This window comes from Glycine soja, chromosome 4 (genome assembly GCF_004193775.1).
Source record: "Glycine soja cultivar W05 chromosome 4, ASM419377v2, whole genome shotgun sequence".
Classification (NCBI taxonomy): domain Eukaryota; kingdom Viridiplantae; phylum Streptophyta; class Magnoliopsida; order Fabales; family Fabaceae; genus Glycine; species Glycine soja.
This window is the reverse complement of record NC_041005.1, coordinates 32,557,547-32,581,316: the sequence shown is the minus strand read 5'-3', so window position 1 is coordinate 32,581,316 and position 23,770 is coordinate 32,557,547. Positions and strand designations below refer to the sequence as shown.

General features: G+C 28.0%; 1 protein-coding gene across 1 annotated transcript; it reads left to right on the top strand.

Annotated features, from left to right (window-relative positions):
* The first annotated feature begins 18,856 nt into the window (after positions 1-18,856).
* LOC114409597 (probable inactive receptor kinase At2g26730) lies at positions 18,857-23,072 on the top strand. Its single transcript, XM_028373102.1, has 3 exons — positions 18,857-20,336; positions 21,557-21,871; positions 22,317-23,072. The coding sequence occupies exons 1-3, from the start codon at positions 19,031-19,033 to the stop codon at positions 22,667-22,669; spliced, it is 1,974 nt and encodes a 657-aa protein (XP_028228903.1). The 5' UTR covers positions 18,857-19,030; the 3' UTR covers positions 22,670-23,072.
* Positions 23,073-23,770: the final 698 nt, after the last annotated feature.

Below are 23,770 nucleotides of genomic sequence, written 5' to 3'. Positions count from 1 at the left end.
TGTCTAATCTCTATATGTTTAGTTCTTGAATGTTGAACTGGGTTTTTGGATAGATTTATGGCACTTGTATTATCACACTTAATAGGTATGCGATCAAGAATGATGCCATAGTCAGATAATTGTTGCTTCATCCATAAAATTTGTGCACAACAACTACCGGCAGAGATATACTCCGCTTCAGCAGTAGATAAAGCAACACTGTTTTGTTTCTTACTATGCCATGAGACAAGAGCCGATCCAATAAATTGACAAGTTCCACTTGTACTTTTTCTATCAGTTTTAGATCCGGCAAAATCAGAATCAGAATATCCTATTAAGTTACATGTTGAATTCTTAGAATACCATAATCCTAAATTGATTGTTCCTAATAGATATCTCATGATTCTCTTTACTGCACTTAGATGTGATTGTTTGGGGTTGGATTGAAACCTAGCACACATGCATACACTAAACATAATGTCAGGTCTACTAGCAGATAAATAAAGAAGAGATCCGATCATACCTCGATATTGTTTTATGTCTATAGACTGACCAGATTCATCTTTATCTAAGTAACAATTAGTGCTCATCGGTGTAGACATGTGTTTTGCACTATCCATCCCAAATCTTTTGATCAATTCCTTGCAGTATTTGGATTGATTGATGAATATACCTTCTTGAGTTTGCTTGATTTGTAATCCCAGAAAGTACTTTAGTTCTCCCATCATTGACATTTCAAATTCACTTTGCATATCAAGGGAAAACTCCTTGCACAATGAATCATTAGTGGATCCAAAAATTATATCATCAACATATATTTGAACCAACAAAATATCATTATGCTTTCTCTTTATGAATAATGTGGTATCCACTTTACCTCTGGAGAATTCTTTTTCAAGAAGAAAATTACTTAATCGTTCATACCATGCCCTAGGGGCTTGTTTCAAACCATAAAGAGCCTTTTGTAATTTATAAACATGGTTTGGTTTATCAGAAATTTCAAAACCAGGGGGTTGTTCAACATATACCTCTTCTTGAATTAAGCCATTTAGAAAGGCACTCTTAACATCCATTTGATAAAGTTTAAAGTTCATTATGGATGCATATGCCAAAAGCATTCTAATGGCTTCTAATCTTGCAACAGGAGCATATGTTTCTTCATAGTCTATTCCCTCTTCTTGATTATACCCTTTTGCTACTAACCTGGCTTTATTTCTAATAATTATACCATGTTCATCTAGTTTATTTCTAAAAACCCATTTTGTTCCAATGACAGGATAATTTTCAGGTTTTTCTACTGTTAAATAACTCATATGGGGTTTTCTTTAAAATAGGTCTTATCAAGGCTCTATTCATGATGTAACATGCAGTATTGACAGCTTCAGCCCAAAAATACTTTGGAAGAGAAGTATCATTTAATAAAGTTCTTGCAATTTCTTCCAATGACCTATTTTTCCTCTCAACAACTCCATTTTGTTGAGGAGTTCTTGGTGCAGAAAAATTATGTTCAATACCATGTTCATCACAAAATAATTCAAAATCTTTATTTTCAAATTCACCCCCATGATCACTTCTAATGGATGCAATCTTGAGATTTTTCTTGTTTTGTATGACTTTAGCAAGTTTCCTAAATGCATGGAATGAATCACTTTTATGTGTAATAAATAATGTCCAAGTATATCTAGAGAAATCATCAACTATAACTAAAGCATAGTAATTTCCTCCAAAACTCATGGTTCTAGATGGACCAAATAGATCCATATGCAATAACTGTAATGGTCGAGTGGTTGAAACAACATTTTTAGATTTGAATGAGACTCTTGTTTGTTTGCCCTTTTGACATGCATCGCATAATTTATCTTTTTCAAATTTCAATTTAGGCAAACCAACTACTAAATCCTTTGAAATTAATTTATTTAAGTGATCCATGTTTATGTGAGCAATTCTTTTATGCCATAACCATGGATCATCATCTTTACTAAGAAAGCAATGATTGTTTTCTTGTTTTATGCTTAAGTCTATCATGTAAACATTATTGACTCTATGTCCTACATGCTTTATATTAATGTCATGCTTATGTTCTATAAGACATTTCTGAGAATCAAATGATACTAGATAGCCTTTGTCACATAGTTGACTAACGCTAAGCAGGCTATGCTTAAGGCCTTCAACAAGTAGAACATTTTCAATGGAGTTTGAAGAATTTGTACCTATTTTACCCACTCCAAGAATTCTACCTTTGTTGTTGTCACCATATGTTACATGCCCGCTTTTCTTTGGAGATATGTGTGTAAAATTTGATGCATCTCCAGTCATATGTTTTGAGCATCCGCTATCTATGTACCACTTCTTTCTCAAAGATACCTGCATAATCAAGTTTTTGACTTAGGTACCCAAATTTTATTGGGTCCTTGCATGTTAGTATTAACTGAGGATCCTTTTGGGACCCATATCATTTTAATATTACTGTAATTTTTCTTGAAGTAGCAAGTTGATATGCCATGTCCTCTTCTTCCACAGTAAAAACAAGTGATAGAATTAGAATTACATTTTTGTGTGGAAGTGGAAAAGTTTTTATGAACCTTTTGTAGTTTTTCAGATTTATACCCTAGTCCATTTTTATTAGACACATATCTTTGTTTACTTAATATAACATCTAAATTATTTCTACTATATGAAAATTTTGCAAGTGAATTTTTTAACTCTTTAATTTCTTTTACATATTTATCACAACAACTACAAGAATCTGTTATTTTCTTGTCATTTATAGTGGAGATATTAACTTTTTCATTTGTTTTAGAGATTGAAACTTCATTTCTAAGAAGATCTAATTCTTTGTTTAATTTTGAAATTTCATTTTCTAAATTTGAAATTGTTTTCTTTGATGATGAAACTAATTTTGCAAGTTTAATTGATTCTTTATGCAAATCAGCAAATGCATCCTGCAATTCATCAAAAGAAATAGATAAGTTGTTTGAAGATGTTACCTCTTCATCACTTTCGTAGCTTTTTGCCATAAGGCAAAGATTTATCTCTTCATTTTCAGAATCATCAGAGGATTCCAAATCATTTTCATCCCATGTGATGTATGCTTTCTTTAGTTTCTTCTCACTATGATTTTTCTTTTCAGATTTTTCCATCTTTTTCTTGAAGATGGGACAATCAACCCTCAGATGTCCAGGTTGATTGCATTCAAAGCATTTTAGAGTAGAGGATGAATTTTCTGTCCTTCTCTTTGATTTAAAATTTGGTCGCCTCTGATTTCCTCTTACTTTAAGAAATTTGTTGAATCTTTTTACAAAGAAACTTAGATCATCATCATCATCTGCATCATTATCCTGATCACTTTCTTCTTGAATTGAGGATGATGCTTTAAGAGCAATTCCTTTCTTTTTCTTGTCATTTTCTTCATTTTGGTGCAATCTCAATAGTTCCATCTCGTGTTCCTGCAACTTACCAAATAAAGTGGCAAGAGACATGTTAGACAAATCTCTTGATTCAGAAATAGCCGTTACTTTGGGTTGCCATTCTCTACTTAAACATCTTAGCACCTTGTTTATAAGATCTTCATTTTGAAATTCTTTGCCTAAGGCTGCTAGATGATTTACTATATGTGTAAATCTCTTTTGCATACTCTGAATATTTTCATTTGTATTCATTCTAAATAATTCATACTCATGAGTTAGTGCATTTATCCTAGATCTTTTAACATCTGTAGTTCCTTCATGTGTTAATCGAAGAGTGTCCCACATTTCCTTAGCACTCTTGCAATTTGAAACTCTGAAATATTCATCCATTCCTAGGGCAGATGTTATTATGTTTTTGGCTTTTAGGTTGTATTGTACACGTTTTCTATCCTCTTCAGACCATCTATCTCTAGGTTTTTCTATGGTTATGCTTTCACTTGATGAACTACCATCTATTGAAACTCTTTCTACTGTGGTGGGTATATAAGGCCCTATTTCAATGGCTTCCCAGATATTTAGATCTATTGCCTCGATAAAAATTTGCATTCGGGTTTTCCAGTAGTGGTAACCCTCTCCATTAAAGATTGGAGGTCTATTTATAGAATTCCCTTCTGGAAACAAGGAATTTGCTGAGGCCATCTTTTTCTTGAAGCTTCTAAACTTTGTACAAGAATGAAGCTCTGATACCACTTGTTAGACAAGTGGCCTCAGATATCTTAAGAAGGGGGGGTTGAATTAAGATATTCCAAACTTTTTCTCCTAATTAAAAAATCTATCTTACTTTTTACTTAAGTTATGAATTCCCTTAATGACAATCTTCTTAAATATTAATTCAAATGAAGCAACTTGAAAATGAATATAAAACAATAATAAATAAAAGAGATTAAGGGAAGAGAAAATGCAAACTCAGTTTTATACTGGTTCGGCCACACCCTTGTGCCTACGTCCAGTCCCCAAGCAACCCGCTTGAGAGTTTCACTAACTTGTAAATTCCTTTTACAAGTTCTAAACACACAAGGACAACCCTTCCTTTGTGTTTAGAGATCTTTTACAACAAGAGACTCACAGTCTCTTAATCCCTTAGAGAATGAGAAGAAGAAGAGGAACAAATCTCTCTAGAAAGAGATGGATTTTACAGATTGAGCACTCAATTAATTCCTTAATGAATTGCAATTGAATTGACCAAGGAATTCTTAAGAGGATAAAATGAAATTGCTTTTTGAGAGGATAAACACTTTGTTTTTCTTAAAAATCTCTGAGCAATTTCGTGTTTAAGTCACATATATATAGACCATTGGTGGTCATGAGTAAAGCCTTTGAAAAGTTGTGACTCTTGAAATTATTTTTCTGAAATTCCTGTCTGGTAATCGATTACAGTAATTGTGTAATCGATTACAGCTTTTAAAATTTGAATTAAAACGTTTACTAACTGCTGGTAATCGATTACCAAAATTGTGTAATCGATTACACAGTCTAAAATTTCGAATTCAAATTTTTATAGCTGTTATAAAACGTATTTGGCCACTGGTAATCGATTACATCCTCTGGTAATCGATTACCAGAGAGTAAAACCTTTGAAAAACACTTTTTATTTTAAATCACTTGGCCAAACCTTTGCTAATTCAATTAGGAATTCCCTTCCTAATATTCTAGTGATCATCTTGATGTTGTGACTTGTAATCTTGAAGTATTGTCTTGAATTTTAATCTTGAAAAGCCCATTTGCATCAATTGCAACACATCATCATGATCATCATCAAAACATCAAAGCCAATTGCATCTACAGTTATATGACACTACTCATGGTAAGAATTTTTTTGTATACTTAATTGTTTCTTTGTTAGTATTATATGATGCTAAAAATAGTTTTTATGTTTTATAGGCATGGGTGTTCGAGCATTTTCCAAAGAACTTAATTGGATATTTTTTTGATCTTTTTCTCTTTTAATCTCTCCTTTTCATATATGCAAGTCATAAATAAGAAAAATATCAAATCTTAATATTTAAGCCAAAGATAACTGCTAAATAAATATTTTTAAAGATATTTTCAATATATTTTTATTATCAAAATAACTCATATTTAGCAGTTATCACTTCCCAACCCCGCCCTTTCTCCCTTTTCATCCTTCTACGCACCCCATCCGACCATTTCCCTCGTCATCTTTGTTGTTGCTTTCAATGGTAAGTATTTTTTTTATGTTGAACAGAAGTACGATATCATTGTGTTCCTCAACCCATAACACAATGAAATAGTATTTTTGTTGTGTTGTTTTGTAACAAAAAAACCATAACTAAAGTACGATTTTGTTGTGTTCCTTAACCCAGAACACAACGGAATCGTACTACTATTGTCGGTCTGAATTGTTAAGATCAGATTATTGTTGAGGTTTGAATTGGGTATTGTGATAGACGAAGAGGCAGATGCTACAATGAAAAACGGCAACAAGGGGGCTCTAAGTTAGTTAAAGGGGTTGTATCACACATATGTTGATAATGAGTCCTGTGTCTAGGATGCTAGGGCGTATTTGTTGCATTTGCTAGACACTACCATATTTTCCAACAAGAGCTGATGCATGTACACATATGCTACCTGCAATACCTCAGTGATCTAAGTCACTGCAAGGAGTACGCCTGGGGAGTAGTTGCACTGACATTTCTTTATGATCAATTGTCATATGTGAGCCTATATGACAACAAGCATATGGGAGGTTATATGACACTACTCATGGTAAGAATTTTTTTGTATACTTAATTGTTTCTTTGTTAATATTATATGATGCTAAAAATAGTTTTTATGTTTTACAGGCATGGGTGTTCGAGCATTTTCCAACCATTTCTTGTTGTGAGAAGGCAAAGACTTATTACCGCAAAGCTTGCAGCTAGGTGGAAGTCGTTGAGGGGTATTGGCACGGTTGATTCGATTAGGGAGGAGTCGAATCATCTGTAGATGGTTGATGTTGGTTGATGTTATCTGGTCCCTATATGCATCACGCAAAGACCCCAAACCTCTTAAGGACTAGACATGCTACTCTGGCTACATCAAAGTTAGGACAAACATGTGATCATATCTACCAGAGAGGGTTTTGAGGCAATTCTAGTAAATAAGAGGACTCCTTTGTTGCCACCTCCCTATCTTGTATATGAGAGGTGTAGTCAGGCATGGGACGAGTAGGAGCAGCATTTGGTGTCCTTGGGTGAGGTTGTGCCACATGGGGTTCCATGGGCCTACACTAAAAAGTACTTGCCTTGGTATTATGAGCATTCACATCCATATTTGATACCACCACAGGAAAGGAAGGCACCACATAGTCTTATATGCATTCTACCACGGTCATAACCTGATGGTGGTCAACTACCAGATTATGTATTAGGTGTAGACTACTCATGTTAGGTAATGCACGATTCCAACTATTGGACAAGTGGCCTCAATAACTTAAGAGGAGGGGTGAATTAAGTTTCAAAATTTTCCACTAACAAACTTTTAACCCCCTTCTAAATGATAGGCTCATAATGCAGAAGAAGAAGCAGCAATCAATTTAATAGTGTTCTTTAATCATGCAAGACAAAATTGATTGCAATAACATAAATGAGATAAGGGAAAAGAGAAATACAAACTTGGTTTATACTGGTTCGGCCACTTTCCATGCCTACGTCTAGTTCTCAAGCAACCCACTTGAGATTTTTCACTATCTCTATAAATCCTTTACAGACTTTGAACATACCTTGGGATCCCTCACCCTTGTGTCCAAAGATTCTCCAAGAGACAACCTGTCTCTTGATTACAATTCTCACAATCCAAGAGACAATCAATCTCTTGATTACAACTGATTTTCTAAGATGAACACAAAGATTTCTCTCCTTTAGAGTGGATGATACAAATTGAAGTTTCTAGAGGAATTTCTCTCTTTTAGATATGATAATACAATTTGAAGTTCCTGGATGAATTCTCAATAGATTTGCAAGTGTTTGTCCAAAAGTTGTTGAGAGAGCATTTGGAAATTAAGTTCTCTTAGAATATTTCTCTCTTACTTTTTGAAGTCAAACACACATATATAGGTCCGTCGTGCCTTTTCAAAATGGTCTGAAGAGATGTGTCTTTTCAAAAAACTTTTTCTGAAATTTTTCACTGGTAATCGATTACACAGTTATATTTTGAAGGGCCATGACTTTTCAAAGTATTTTCTGAAGTGTCGTTGCTAGTAATCGATTACAAATATCTGGTAATCGATTACATGATTCAAAATTCAAATTCAAAATCCTTTTTAAAAGCTAATTTTCAAAATTGTCTTCTGGTAATCAATTACATTGCCTGGTAATCGATTACCAGAGCCTTGGATGTTGGAAACAATGTATTTTGAGGCAAAAGCTTGATTAACCAATGAGATTGTTTGAGACCTTATCTTTTTCTTGATCTTGTTTGCTTGATCTTGAATTAATCTTGAAGCAATGCTTAACCTTTGAATTAATCTTGAAGCAATGCTTAACCTTTGAATGTTTGTTGAAGTAACCTTGTAATTAACCTTCTTTGATTCTACTTTGGCATTATCAAAACCCTGTATTTATATATTCACATTCTCCCCCTTTTTGATGATGATAATCATTATCAAGTGAACTCTTTTTCGACATCATCAAAACCTGCATGATTCACACCAACTACTAGATTTTGTTTTAATTTTTAATGAAAAATTTATTACTAATTGTATTGTTAAATATTTATGTAAGATTGATTCCATATGATGTCAACGTCCAAACAGAGATTAATGGACATGATAGTTGTACCCAAAGGCATAGATAGCCATAAGGTCATACAACAGGCTTTGCTGATGGCAAATAAGGGTCTTGCAACTCCGATGAACAGACAAGTTTGATTATTGTTGATAGTGGTGTATACAATTCTTTTTATATTCAATGAACTTATATTTAATAGATTATACTTGCCCTATTTTTATGTTTAAACAACACATATCTAATAATGTAACAAAGAATGATATTTTGATTAAATTCATAAAACAAACAATAACAACAACTAACATAATAGTAGTTATGTATTTTGGTGGTGAAAACAAATATATGACAGAGGCATGATTCTATTATGTTCTATGAGGGCAATGAAAAATATAAATGGAATCATAATTTTGTTGTTGAACAATACAACAAAATCATAATTTTGTTGAGTTGTATGGGATGAAAAAAAATATATACATTATAATCTTGATTCTACTATATATAATCTACAACGAAAGTATGTTATGTGGAAAATGCGATTTTGAAAATAAAAAAGAAACTACTCACATGAGTAATTTAAATAGCAAATGTGATAGTGAAAATAATAATTTTTTTCCAAATATTCGTGTTGTGATCACTCATCTATGTAATCTTTTGTTTATGCTATGAGTTATATTAATATATTTTAGGTTTAATTAATTTTTGTTCTCATACTTGTGTCAAACTTTTCGTTTTAGTTTCTATATGTAAAAACTACACGTTTTAATCATTATATCTAAATATTACATTTTAGTCCCTATATGATATTTTTTTTTAAATATATTTTAGTCCTTATGCTTCATTTTGTAACTATTTGACACCATCAAAAAATTAAATGACTAAAACAAATAAATTTAAAATACTAGAATAGAAACTAAAACTTAGAATTTAAATCAAACAAATACATGAATAAGAGATCTCCTTATCCCTACGTATATGTATGTATTGGCCACAAAATAATCATGGAAATTGATAGTATATTTAATTTTTATAATTATATTTATGTTTGATTTATTACATATTACTAGATAGTACCTATTACACTTTATCCGTCTCGTCAGATAAATATTCCTTATGTGCTTACTTGTTACTTGCACGATACACATTAAGGGGATAACTATGGATATTTTAATATGATGGGAATCATGGATATTTTTGCAAAAATAGAAAATGGTTTTAAAATATTTTAACAAACATTTTTATTGTATTTTTATTTATTTTAATATTTTCTTGACAAAATAATTTTAATAATTACAACTAAAGTTATTCAAATATTCTACAATCTAGACAATTAAAAATATTCATGAATAATTCTAAATATAAATAAATTTTGTAAACCCAAAACAAAATTATATAAAATTACTCTCTAAAAATATAAACTCAAATAAAAATACACTAAAATATAAGTCAAGATAAAACTATACTTCAAAACATAAGTACAAAGAAAAATTTATAAAAAAAAAATTTACTTATTTAAACTTGGTAAAAAAATAAATAAAGAACATTTAAGTATTTTAATGTTCATCTCGTGTGCATTAACAAATGGGTAGTGAAAATACATGTATGACTGAATTTATTACCCACTAAAAATACTCATTTAATATCTATTGCGAATTTTATCCACTAATATATGTGGGTATGAATTTCTTTGTAATTCATAATTGTGCATACTATTTTTAATTGAATATGAAACAATTGACTATATATTTATTTTTCATAGTATTTTTAATTAAAAGGTAAATATATTTTCTAAATATTGTAATTAAATGGTTGAGCATAAATAAAAATATTAACAAATATTATATATTAAATTGATAATTATATTCCTCGATTGATTTTTTTAATTTATTACAACGAGGATTTTTAAAAGTTACGATGATTCAGAATAAAAGATACATATTTAAATAGAATAAATATTGATTATATATTCTTATCAAATTTTCTATGAATAATTTTTGTTAGAATGTAAATAAAACTAAAAAAATGATAGAGAGAAATCACATGTAAAATAAATATAATGATAAAAAAAATTATTTGATTGAATTAATATGAAATTATTAAAGTGATAGTTAATGTAATTTATTATAATAAATTTTGACCGTAAAAAAGTATAATAAATTTTAAAAGTAAATATATTTAATGCATCAATTGATTAATCGAAAACCAATTTATTAGTACCGATAGTTTTTTCCATATATATATCAATATATTTTTCATATAACATGATTATCAATTCTTCCGAATGTTGCAATGTGTTAATAATTTTTCTACATAATATATATTTTTCATAAAAGTATACATGTTAATAAAATTATACATGTAACAAATGCATGAATATATATATATATATATATATATATAATTTTTTCATATAACTTGTGACATATGTATAAATTTTTTATACGTAATGTATATTCTCATACATATCAATTCATAAAATACATATTGATTAAAGTAATTTATTTATTAATATGTGATTGATAATTAAGTTATTAGTAATTAATTTATTAACATCCATCTATTGATTAATTAATTTATTAACATAAATATTTTATACTAATGTTAATTGATTGTATTTAATTGTTAAATTTTAATTATATTTGTTTGAATTAAAAATAAAAATAATCTCATTTAATGTTTTTTTTATTGAAAATAAATATTGAGATGTCATCTGACATCATCCCATAAAATAAAACCTTATTATATGTATATATAGTTAGTATGTAGACTAGTGCAATGCAAAGGAAATTAACATTTTATTTTAATTTTAAGATATATAAGTTTATATTGTTTAAGGTAAATACGGAATATCATTTATTAGTATATAAATTTATTAATTATTTGTTTTAATATTTATTATTATAAAAAAGACTATAAATTTCAATAATATTAGTGAAATTAAGTAAGATGGTGTTTATTTTCATGTTAATATTGTAGTGATATTTTTATTTTTAATATATACGTATATATAAATCGATAACACAAATGATGATTCTTAAATATAAATGTCTATAAAAAATATTAATAATTTTTACAAATATGATTTCATATTATGTAGAATAAATCATTATTAGGAATGATAATGACATAAAGTGATCTCGGATAGTAATCTCTCATCATCATCGCATTAAATGAAAATACACTTTTTTTGTGTCTAATATTGCATCAATATTTTCTCTCAACGAGTGTCAATGTATGTATTTTATAAATATTTACAAGTATTCATAAATATTTATTAAAATAAAACATTAAAACAAAATTAAATTAAGAATTATCATTTCAGTATTATAGTGATATTTAGAAAAAATATTTACTTGAATATTATATTGCGCACTGAGCATCCAAAAATATTTTTTTAAGAAAAAATTATTGGTAACAACTACTTGAATTAATTAATAAAATTTTTTAATACCATATTAAATAATTTTAATTATTGAAAAATAGACTTATTTTTTAATATAATAAATTTTTCTATTTCACTTTTTTATTTTATTTATATAAATAATAATAGTAATAGTAGTAGTAGTAATTTTGATTATAAGTGTTACAAAGATAATAATTTACATTTATATAATATATTTTATTAAATATTTTCAACCATTTATTTCATCTCAATTAATTATCATTTCAATGGAATTTATCAAAATAATTTTATTTATATAAATAAAAAATTTCATGTTTAGAAGTAATTTTATAAAAATAAAATAATAATAATATATGAATAATTTAATGAAAATATTATAAAAATATTCCCTAACCTTTTTGTGTTTTGCTTCAATTATACATACGCTCCTCTTTTTTTTCAATCTACAAAAAATTTCTAACCTCTTAGTGATATTCCCTTTCCTTCTTAAAATAATGTTAACTCTTTTTGCATATCTTGGTCACATATAGGGGTGGGAATAGGCCAAGGCAGGTCAGGCTTAGAGAGGCATGAGTCTAGCCTACGATGAATTTTTGAGGCCTGAGTTAGGCCTATGGCTTATCAAAGACTTTTATTTTGGTTTGCCTTGCCTTTTTAAAAGTCTAGTCTGACCTAATAGCCTTTTTAAAAGTCTTATTCACATTAAATATTTAATATCTCTTTGTCAATAAAAATAATGAAGAATATAAAGGGACACATGACTCACATCTAAATTATAATTAAAGTCTTACTTGATTATAGGAATAGAAGTTATGGAGCAGTAATGTATAATCAAAGTCTCATAGTTTAAAAAAAAATTAATTGTACCCAAAAAATAATATATATATATATATATATATATATATATATATATATATATATATATATATATATATATATATGCCGGTCTATCAGGCTTATAAGGTTTTTTAATAAGCCTAAGTCTGATCTATTTAATTTAATAGGCTTTTAAAAAAGTCTGAGCCTAACCTTTTAGTTAAATAGGTCAGTTCAAGCCAGATTTTATGTAGGCCAGGTCGTAGACCCCCTGTAAGCCGGCCTGGCCTATTCCCACCTCTAGTCACATAATAGGTATGTGTTGTCAATATTATTTCTTTTGTTATTATATATACTTTTTGTTTAGCGTCGAATATTAAAATTTAATATTATTTCTTGACTTAATTATGAATAATGAAAAAAATAACTTCATTGATTTTTATTACTTCAATTAAAAAATATATTTTTTTATGATTATATTAATCGATTAAAATTGCAATATATATATCAACCGTAATTATCATAATTAATATAATATGTATTTTTATAAATAGAAATAATTTTTTTAGCAAACATTTAGCAATTCCATATAATAAAAAATAAATTATACATGATAATTACATGTTTTCATTAACGTTTTATTTTAAAAACATTTTAATTAATGCTCAAATTTTTCAATTCAAATATATTTCATAATTAATATAATTACCTTAATTGTATATAATTGATTATTACCTTAATTACTATCATTATATAATATAAAAAATCTAATTAACTTTGTTTAAAATAATTTTGTGTGAGAAATATTTTCTATTATTTTAAAAGATAATTTATAAAATAAGATAAAAACCAAAAAATAAAATAAATAATTAGAAATAAAAATTTATTAAAAAAATAATGTCTTTACATATAAGTAATAAAGTAATATAAATATTTATCAAAAAAATATAAACAAATCATTAAATAGTTACTTACTTTATTTTAATAAAATAAATATAGATAAAAAAAACAGTTAGAATCATTGGCATCAATTTCCGTAAATTCTTATTAACCCCTTAAATGATAATTCAATGTTATTAATTTTTTATATTTTGTAGTACTTAATTTATTTTTAATTTAAATTTATCGTAAATAATAAATATTGAAAAATGTTAGTTTTTTTACTTTAGTTTCAAATACTATTTTTATTTATAATTTATGAATTGTTATTTTGACTTTATTTATATGAGATGTTTTTATATTTATTTATATAAAATTTATAATTTAAGTAAGGTTATCAAATTTAAGAGTTTACGTAAACTCGTGAAAATTTTATAGACTCGACTCATGGACTTAATTTGTAAATTCGTAAGAGTCTACTTCATATAAAAATAATAATAAAATATTTATAAATAACATACTAATTAAATATTTCAACAATATAATAAAGTAAAATAATAAATCATAAAGTTCAGAATATTTAAATAAGTCTAGTAATAATATATCACTACTAAATAATAATTTGTAGACGTTACAATAGTAATAAATCATTCAAATCGATGGTTTGATATTATTGGAGAATAAGAGTTTAATATTATTAAATGTGAGAATTTTGTATTTGAGAATAACATACTAAATGAAAGTATGTTGAATGTTAAAGAGACAAAAAAATAATAAAATAAGACTTACATTTTGATTTAATTTTTTTAACTTATTACCTCATTGACTCGGTGGTAAACTCGAGAGTCTATCAAGTTTATTTAGAGTTTATAGAATTTGCCTAGAGTCCACTAAAAAAGAATTTACTCAAGAGTCAACTCGCAGATGACAAGTGAACTCGTAAACTCTTAAGAATTGACTAGTTAACTCGAGAGTTTGATAATTATGAATTTAATTGATATTTTTTGTACAAATTAATATGAATAAAATTTAATTTATATTAACATAGATCAAATGATTTATGGGCTCTTGTGATTTTTCATCTAATATGTTTGCATAATTTGAGGAAACTTTTGTTTCAAATTTTAACTTTCTCTTATAGATATTTTTAAGTTATAACTTCCTCGGGGTAGAAAACATATACATGTTGACCTTCTTTCTTCTCAAATAACATGCTCTTGATAATCAATTCATGATGGCAAACGAAAAGGTAAATAAAAAAATTTCTATCAATTTTTAGCGTAAGAAAGAAAAAAATAGAATAATATAAAGAAAAAGTCATGTTTAAGTGAAGAAAGGTAGAAATAAGAAAATTAAAAAGTAGCAATTTCAAGAAAAAATTATTAATTATTAAGTAGTATATGTTGATTTCAATTCACATGTGTTAATGAAAATGTAGATTACAAAAAAAGTTGAATGGCCAATGAAACATTATATTAAATAGTTAAGTTTTTGAAATTTCAATTTACAATAATAAACATATTAAAAGATATAAAACAATTATCATTCAATAATATTTCTCACTCTCATGATAACATTTTCGTGAATGTAAGTGTAAAACCTGAAAATTAATTAGTAAGCAAACATGAAGCTTAACAAAAAATAAAAGAAATGAAGAAATTGTATCAAAGCATTATTAAAAAAAAATGAGATGAAAAAAATTATACTAGATCAAATGAAATTGATTATTTTTTATAATAAACATCAACACATATATCTCAAGAAAGATATATTATATAACATCTTATCAGACACAATCTCTATAACTTGGAAGAGAATTCCATAAACCCATAGAACCATCACATATAGACCTCTAAAAAAAAACAAAAATCAAGACTAAAAAATTTCAAGATAGATGTAAACTAATTTTTTATTTTCATATGACTATTTGATACATGTAAATTAAAATGTCATTATATATTAATAATCAAGACAGTAATTTAATTACAATAATTAGTACATTTTATGGAAATAAATATTCAAAATGAAAACAATATATTTACAAGTGTTCAAATCGATTGGAATATTTTTTTCTTTTTACCGTCCTAATTTAATTCCGTAATATTTAATTGATTTGAATATTTATAATTAATTGGGATTAATATTTGTTCAAATTAATGAATTTTCATAATAATAAATATATTTATAATAATAAATTTATATCTGTGAAAAATATTTAAAAATTTATTGTTTTAAATTCAATTATAAAAAAGTAATATCTAAAAATAAATATATATTTTTTATTTTTTTACAGTTTAGAATGAACTAAATTTATAAATATTTTTCAATTCAGTTTAAATTATAAAAAAATACGGTTATAAAAGATTGAATTATAAAAGATCTTAAATGTGTGATTTAAATATTCACATGATTATCTTGAAAAAAATTAGAATTCATTGAAAATAATTAAAATTAAATTTTTATTAGTTGAGTTACATATAATTGACTCATAACATAATGCAAATACGGTTCAATTACTTATTTTTGCATTAATTAATTATAATACATTTTTCAAATTAATGAATTTGAATTTTACTAGAATATAACAAAACTGCATATTATAAGAAAACCTTTTTACCGCTTAATTATTCAATTTTGCATTTATTTATATTATTTTTCTATTTGCATTAGTTTTCAGATATTTTTTGCTGAATTTGAAAATTTCAACATTAAATTTCATATTAACATAACGCAAACATTTTTATTATAAAAGTAATTATTTTTAATTTATACATGAAAGATATATTAAAAATTTTCTGTTTATAAATTTAATTATAACAAATTATTCGTTAAAAATATACTAAAAACATTTTTTATTTATAAACATATTTTTAATGACCAATAAAAGTTTTATAAAAAACAAAATTAATTGATAAACATATTTTTAAATACAGTTTAAATTATGAAAATGGTTTAATGATCAATAAATTTTTTAATCTTGAAATAGATTTATATTATTTATAAATCAATTATATAATTAATTTATTCCATTTATATTAATGATTCATTACTTGTTAATTTGAATTTGGTTTCTGATCAAACCAATGTATTCTAAAGTTTCAAATAATGACACGTGACATACGAACTTGGTTTTAGATTTTTAAATTATATATATATATATATATATATATATATATATATATATATATATAATAAGTAGATTTATTGATTTAGTATATTAAAAAAATTATTTAATAGACTCAATATTCAAAATTATTAGTCATAATTAACTTATTAAAAAATGTATTACATGATAATGTGAAAAAACAAAAGTTATTTTTTTAAGATGATAGTATAGAAATCTTTAACAATGTCAATGCCATTCCAAGTAAATTCAACAAAAAAACCACACATATGAAAAATAAGCTTAAAAGAATAAAGATAATATCATAAGAAAAATATGTCCATTATAAAAATTACTTAGAAATTTTAGAAAAACCAAATGAAAAAATAATTAATGACTAACATGAAAGTATGTAATGAACTGGCACAACATTCCCGTGTTATACAATAAAAATTAAATTAAAGTAACTAAAAAACCATACAATATGCTAAATTATATTTTTAAATCAAATAGGGAAGTTATTATTATAAAAACTAATGAAACACAAGATAAAAATATATTTTTAGTGAAAAATAATTTATCTATAAATGTATATAAATTATTAAGGTATAAAAACTATTATAAGAGTATTTATAATTATCACACAATTAATAAAAAAATTACAATTATTAATTACTTTATTGAATATTTCTTACTGATTCTTGATATGAGAATTCAAAAGTTAATTTTAAACTTCAAAAGTTAATTTTAAACTCATGTTATATATAAAATTAAAAAAAAATCATAATAGAAAGTTTATTAACATTTTTTAGCTTATACAAAAAGTGTATAGGTTAATAAATTGAAAATTATATTTTTGAAAATAATTATTATATTTGAAATAAAATATATAATTTATTTTTAAATAAAAATATATAAGAATATTTATTTAATTTATATACTAAATATATAAAATAAAAACGTATGTATCAAATTAAATTGAATATAATTTATCTAAATACAAAATTTCAAACAAATATTTTTATTTTTTCATTTATGTAATTATAGATAGTATTTAAGCCATAATATGTATAGTTAAAATTATTTTTTCTTATGTTTACACCTAATATCTTCATTTTGTGGTACTGTCACATTATTTTAAATTTGAAACATTAACATTATTTTATTTGTCATTCTATTTCACTTGTTATTAATAATTATATTTAAATATTGATAATTATGTAAATCTAAAATTTGTGAATATTAAATTTTAATATTCAAATGTTAATATTTTTATTCATCCTATTAAAATAATTTCCTCTAGTGAAATAATTTAACATCTTACTAAAATATTTTTTTCTAGTGAAATAATTTAACACTAAATAAATATTTAATGTTTAAAAAATTATCCCATCATATATTTGTAACATGTTATCTTTTATATAATGCTCCGGCCAATTTAACAAGTGAGTTGTAATTTTTTCAAAATTAACAATTGGGGATCGATTTTAAATTATTACTCTTTTGGGATAAGTCTAATAAATGTCACGATTTTTAGGTTAAAAGTCATAAAATTAATTACAACCTTTACTTTTTTTTAAACTAGTTTTCTTTAATTTATGATGTCTAAGTGGTAGGTTTTTTTTTTTATAACTTTAAAGTCGTACAAGTTTTTTTTTACTATTTTATAAAATTTTATAATGACTATTTTATAAAATAATTATCTTTTGAATAAATAATAAACAATAAATGACATTAATTAAAAATATATTAAATTTCTTATTTACTCATTTTTATTTATAATTTTATAATTTCTGGTAAATTTTAACTGATAATTAAAAAAATCACTGTATTAGAAAAACTGTGTTAGTAGATTTGTGTAAGATTAAAGAAAAAAGTGAAAAGAAATGTTATGTGAGGACTCTTTCTTGTATTCTTTTTTTAATATTTTTTATTCTTGATTAAAATTTATTATAAATCATTATTTTTGTATATTTTAATTTTTATTTAATGAAACATGATTTATATTAATTGAGATGTCAAATGTACTAAAATAAATGATTTTTAAAAATTCTAACTAATCGTAAAAAAATTCTGTGAGAATGAGAATGCAAAAAATTGAAAATACTATGACATTCCTCAAAGGTGAAATACTATGAGAAAAGATAAAAGTACCGAAAAAATAATGCAAAAAATTGTAAGAAAAAGAGGTTACTAGACAATTGGAAAAGGAAACCTTGTAATAAATGATTGATTAAATTTTTACATGTATACTAATAATTACTTAATACAACTTTACAAGGAACAGCGCGTAGGTTACGTGATGAAGCTTAAAACTTATTTTTTAAAGATAAAACGTTGAAAAAGCGCCTTAATGTTTTATTTTTCATTTTTTGGAGCACGCGTTTATTTTATTTTATATTTATCCAGCAGGCGTTGTTATTTTTAATTTGATTTACAGCTTACATTATTATTTAATCAATTATATATCTCTCATTCTTTTACCTACAAAACCTGTCTCTCTCTTTCTGCCTTTCTAGTTTCCTCTCTCATCTCATTCCCCACTCTTCTCCTTCATGGCACATCGTCACAAAACCCATTTCACAATCCACCCTTCCCCGCCACTACAACACTAGCAACCAACACAAGAAAAAACATCGCCAAACGACGTCGTTTCCAAATGGCATTCCATTTCCACATTATGTTTATGATCTTGATCTTCGTAGCTCTTGTGCAGCCGAGTGAGCGAGTCAACGCGGAGCCGACTCAGGACAAACAAGCCCTCCTCGCATTCCTCTCCCAGACCCCGCACGCGAACCGGGTCCAATGGAACACCTCCGGTTCGGCCTGCACCTGGTTCGGAGTCCAGTGCGACTCGAACCGCTCCTTCGTTACTTCCCTCCACCTCCCCGGCGCTGGCCTTGTGGGCCCCATCCCCCCCAACACAATCTCCCGCCTCACGCGCCTCCGTGTCCTCAGCCTCCGCTCCAACGCCCTCGTGGGCCCCATCCCCGCCGACTTCGCCAACCTCACCTCCCTCCGCAACCTCTACCTCCAGAACAACCACCTCTCCGGCGAGTTCCCCGCAACCCTAACTCGCCTAACTCGCTTGACTCGCCTCGAACTCTCCTCCAACAACTTCTCCGGCGCAATCCCATTCTCTCTCAACAACCTCACTCGTCTAACAGGCCTCTTCCTAGAAAACAATTCCTTCTCCGGCAACCTCCCCAGCATTACATTAAAGTTAGTTAACTTTACTGTCTCCAATAATCGCCTCAACGGCTCCATCCCTAACAGCTTATCGCGTTTTCCGGGAGAGTCGTTCTCCGGAAACAACGACCTCTGCGGGAAACCGTTACAACCATGCACACCCTTCTTTCCTGCTCCCGCCCCTTCGCCTTCTATTGCTGTTCCACCGGTGGAACAACAACAGCAGAAGGCGAAGGGGCTTTCTATCTCTGCCATCGTGGGAATTGTGGTCGGGTCTGCTTTGTTTATATTGCTATTACTTTTACTTCTGTTTCTATGCTGCCGGCGGAGGCGAAGACCCGCGAAGCCGCCGCCACAGGCTGTGGCGGCGGCAGCGGCAGCGCGTGGAGGGGCCGCGGAGGGCGGAACGTCGTCGTCGAAGGACGAAGACATCACGGGGTCAGTGGAGGCTGCCGAGAGGAATAAACTAGTGTTTTTGGAGGGTGGAGTGTATGGGTTTGCATTGGAGGATTTGCTGAAGGCTTCTGCGGAGGTTTTGGGAAAGGGGAGCATGGGGACTTCTTATAAGGCCATTCTGGAGGACGGGACCACGGTCGTGGTGAAGAGGTTGAAGGACGTGGCGGTTGCCAAGAGAGAGTTCGAGGCGCAAATGGAGGTTGTTGGGAACGTTAAGCACGAGAATGTGGTTCCTCTTAGAGCGTTTTACTACTCCAAGGATGAGAAGTTGCTCGTCTACGATTACATGGCCGCCGGCAGCTTGTCTGCACTTCTTCACGGTACTTTATTATTGTCCCATTTTTACAATTTTACCTCATTATATATATTAATTGGTTATACCTGTTCACGACATTTTTTCTTATAGATTATTAATTAGTAAATGCTAATCTAGCAATCAACATAATAATTTTGCATTATTTATCGAGTAAATTCCGGCATTTCATATGTTCATACCAAAAAATAACAAAATATTCCTTTTTGGAATTGACATTATTTTTAAGGAGTATATTATTTGAATATTTAATCTTTTTAAACATCTAACACTCATCAATTCTCTCTATCTCTTTTTCTATCATATCACATCCCTTATAATATTTTTTTTTGTCTTTTGTTATAATTTTTTTTGTCCTTTATCACTCTCTCACTAGATTTCAACAAATATGTTAAGTGTCCAAGTTTTCTTGGATTATTTTTAAAGGATAATGTTTGGTTTATTTATACAATACTTTTTCACTAATTAAATATTTTTTCTTATCTTTGTTATATATTTTTTCGTATAAATAAATTAAAAATACAATTCCTCTATGGAAATTTGACTAAATTTATGCTCCGGCTGTTATAATTGATTAAATGTTGGATTAGAATGTTTAATTGTGGAAATTGGAATTTTTAATGGTTGGAACATTTTAATAAGTGTTTTGAGAATGTATGCTTAACGTGGAAGTGCGGTTGTCAACGGTTATGGGTAGTGTGTGCAACCATGTATTATTAGTGGCATGCATTATGTTTTCATGTTAAATTATTCAGTAGCTTTGATTTTGGCAGAGATAGGATGATGTCGTATGTGGCAAGTTTCTGACGCTCCTTAGTTCTTATGTGTTTAGAAGTGTGCGTCTGAAGGGAGCAAACATGATCAAGCTCGAAACTGCTATGCCTTTCTTTAATAACAACAACCACTTTATTATTTTCATTCCACATTTCGCTCAACATACGCAACATCCCACTCATGATATAGCCACTGTGGTAGGAGTGGTCTCACCGACATTATTTCACCCTTTTTTCCCTTTAATTTACAAAAACAAGCAAATGCAAAATTCTAAAGTTAAAATTAATAAAAAGGTTTTTTTTTTCTATTTATTTGTGAAATGTTGTTTTATTTGGCATGAGACACGATATAGGCCAGGATTCCATGAGCTTTATCACTGTGTCTATGCTGGCGTACATGTTGTTTTGATTTGATATAACTCGTAACATTTTCTTGTTCATGTTTTTACAACAGGGAGCAGAGGGTCAGGGCGAACGCCGTTGGATTGGGACACCCGAATGAAAATAGCACTGGGAGCTGCAAGAGGCCTCGCGTGCCTCCACGTGTCATGCAAACTGGTCCACGGTAACATCAAATCCTCCAACATCCTCTTCCACCCGACCCACGAAGCCTGTGTTTCAGACTTCGGGCTCAACCCGATATTCGCAAACCCGGTCCCCTTGAACCGAGTCGCGGGTTATCGGGCACCAGAGGTTCAGGAAACCAGAAAGGTCACCTTCAAATCGGATGTGTACAGTTTCGGCGTGCTGATGCTGGAACTTCTAACAGGTAAATTAATCTAAGAATAAAATAATTAAACTTAAAATTTAAAGTTTAATGAAAAACTATAATATTATTTTTTTGAATTAAATATATCTTTAGTCCTGTATTTTTTTTATCAAATTTAATTTTAATATCTATAATTTTAAATCGATCAAAATGGTTTTTATATTTTAAAAATAGCTAAATTAAATTTAATCTCTATTTAATCTATCGATGATGCAGAGACTAAATTTACTTAATTTTTATTTTAAGTATAATAAAGACCAAATTGATTAATACAACCAGAACTAAATTTGACAGCAAGTAGAGAAATAAAAACATATTTTATCTCTCATTTTTTTAAATAGTTTCTTATTTTAAATATATATATATATATATATATATATATATATATATATATATATATTAAAAATTTGTTTTACATCTTATTTACTGTTTGACGACTCTACAGGTAAGGCACCAAACCAAGCCTCGCTGAGCGAGGAAGGGATCGACCTTCCGCGATGGGTGCAGTCTGTGGTTCGTGAAGAGTGGACCGCTGAAGTGTTCGACGCGGAACTCATGAGGTACCATAACATTGAAGAGGAGATGGTTCGGTTGTTGCAGATTGCGATGACGTGCGTTTCGCTCGTGCCAGATCAGAGGCCCAACATGGATGAGGTGGTGCGCATGATCGAAGATATTAGCCGCAGCGAGACCACCGATGATGGGTTACGCCAGTCGTCTGATGATCCTTCGAAAGGATCGGACGGTCACACGCCCCCGCAGGACGCTAGGACTACCCCTAGGTCGGACACGTCGTAGTAGTGAAGCTGTAAAGTGGATATAATCATAAAAAGCAAAAGAAGAAAAGAGAAAAGAGAAAAAAGAAAAAATGATTGTTGGAATTGGAAAAAGAAAAAGAGAGGAAACGAGGATGGGTGTGTGTGGGTCATGAAATTGTGCAAAGTTAAGTAAATAAATGAGTTGTTAATTATGGCGCGCGCGGGTGATTGGGCTCCAGGGGTCCAATTGAATGTATTTTTTTTTTGTTAGTTTTTCTAGTATTTTAATGATTTTTTTATTTTATTAATTTCAATTATATTTTTAGACGGAGGAGTTTGAATAGTTCGTGAATACAAGTGTAAGAGGGTTCGTATTGCGTAGTCTTTTTTTTTTTTTTTTTCTATAAATAATTTTGTCCAAAATAAAGCTTTTTAATTGTTTTGATACGTTTGTCACATTCTCCTATTTCAAAGTCTGCATTACAACAGTTGACCAAGTCTGTCACAAAATGCGTATCAGATGGTGTAATAAAGCCAAAGGAATTTTTTATTATATAAATACATTTATGATCAAGAAAATATAACTATTATTATTGTTTTAGTGCTTATTTACATAAAATAATTTATTTATTTCATTATTTTTAGCTGGGACAGCTGATTGAGATAGATAATTTTAATGGAATATTAATACTGAGAATCAGTTTTATAAAATTATAATTCTTCTTTATCTATTTACTATACTCCTATATATAAAAAAATAATTATTTAATTCATTAAGATTAATAAAAAAATAATAAGATTAACTAATTTGTTATAAATTTTATTTTATTTCAAGATTACTTGTTACCTTAATGATTTAAGAGGTAATTAGTTTTTAAAAGATAATTTTTCAGTTAATGAATATATTTTTTTTATTGAGAGTTCAATAAATACACTCCTTTTTATATAGAAATGAATGTAATTATTAATTCGACCTCAGAAATAATTAGAGATAAAAAAATTAATAATAATTCTTTTTATATTTCTTATAATTAAGAAAAAAATATTGTTTTTATTTTTTATATATAATTTTTTTTGTTACGTGTAAAACACTTACTGAAAGAGAGAGTATTATATTTTTTTTGTCAGAAATAAAGCTTTC

Coding starts and splice junctions, on each gene's coding strand:
- LOC114409597 (XM_028373102.1), top strand. CDS start 19,031: ATGGCATTCCATTTCCACATTATGTTTATGATCTTGATCTTCGTAGCT. Junction 20,337..21,556: donor CTTGTCTGCACTTCTTCACG/GTACTTTATTAT, acceptor TTTTTACAACAG/GGAGCAGAGGGTCAGGGCGA. Junction 21,872..22,316: donor GATGCTGGAACTTCTAACAG/GTAAATTAATCT, acceptor ACGACTCTACAG/GTAAGGCACCAAACCAAGCC.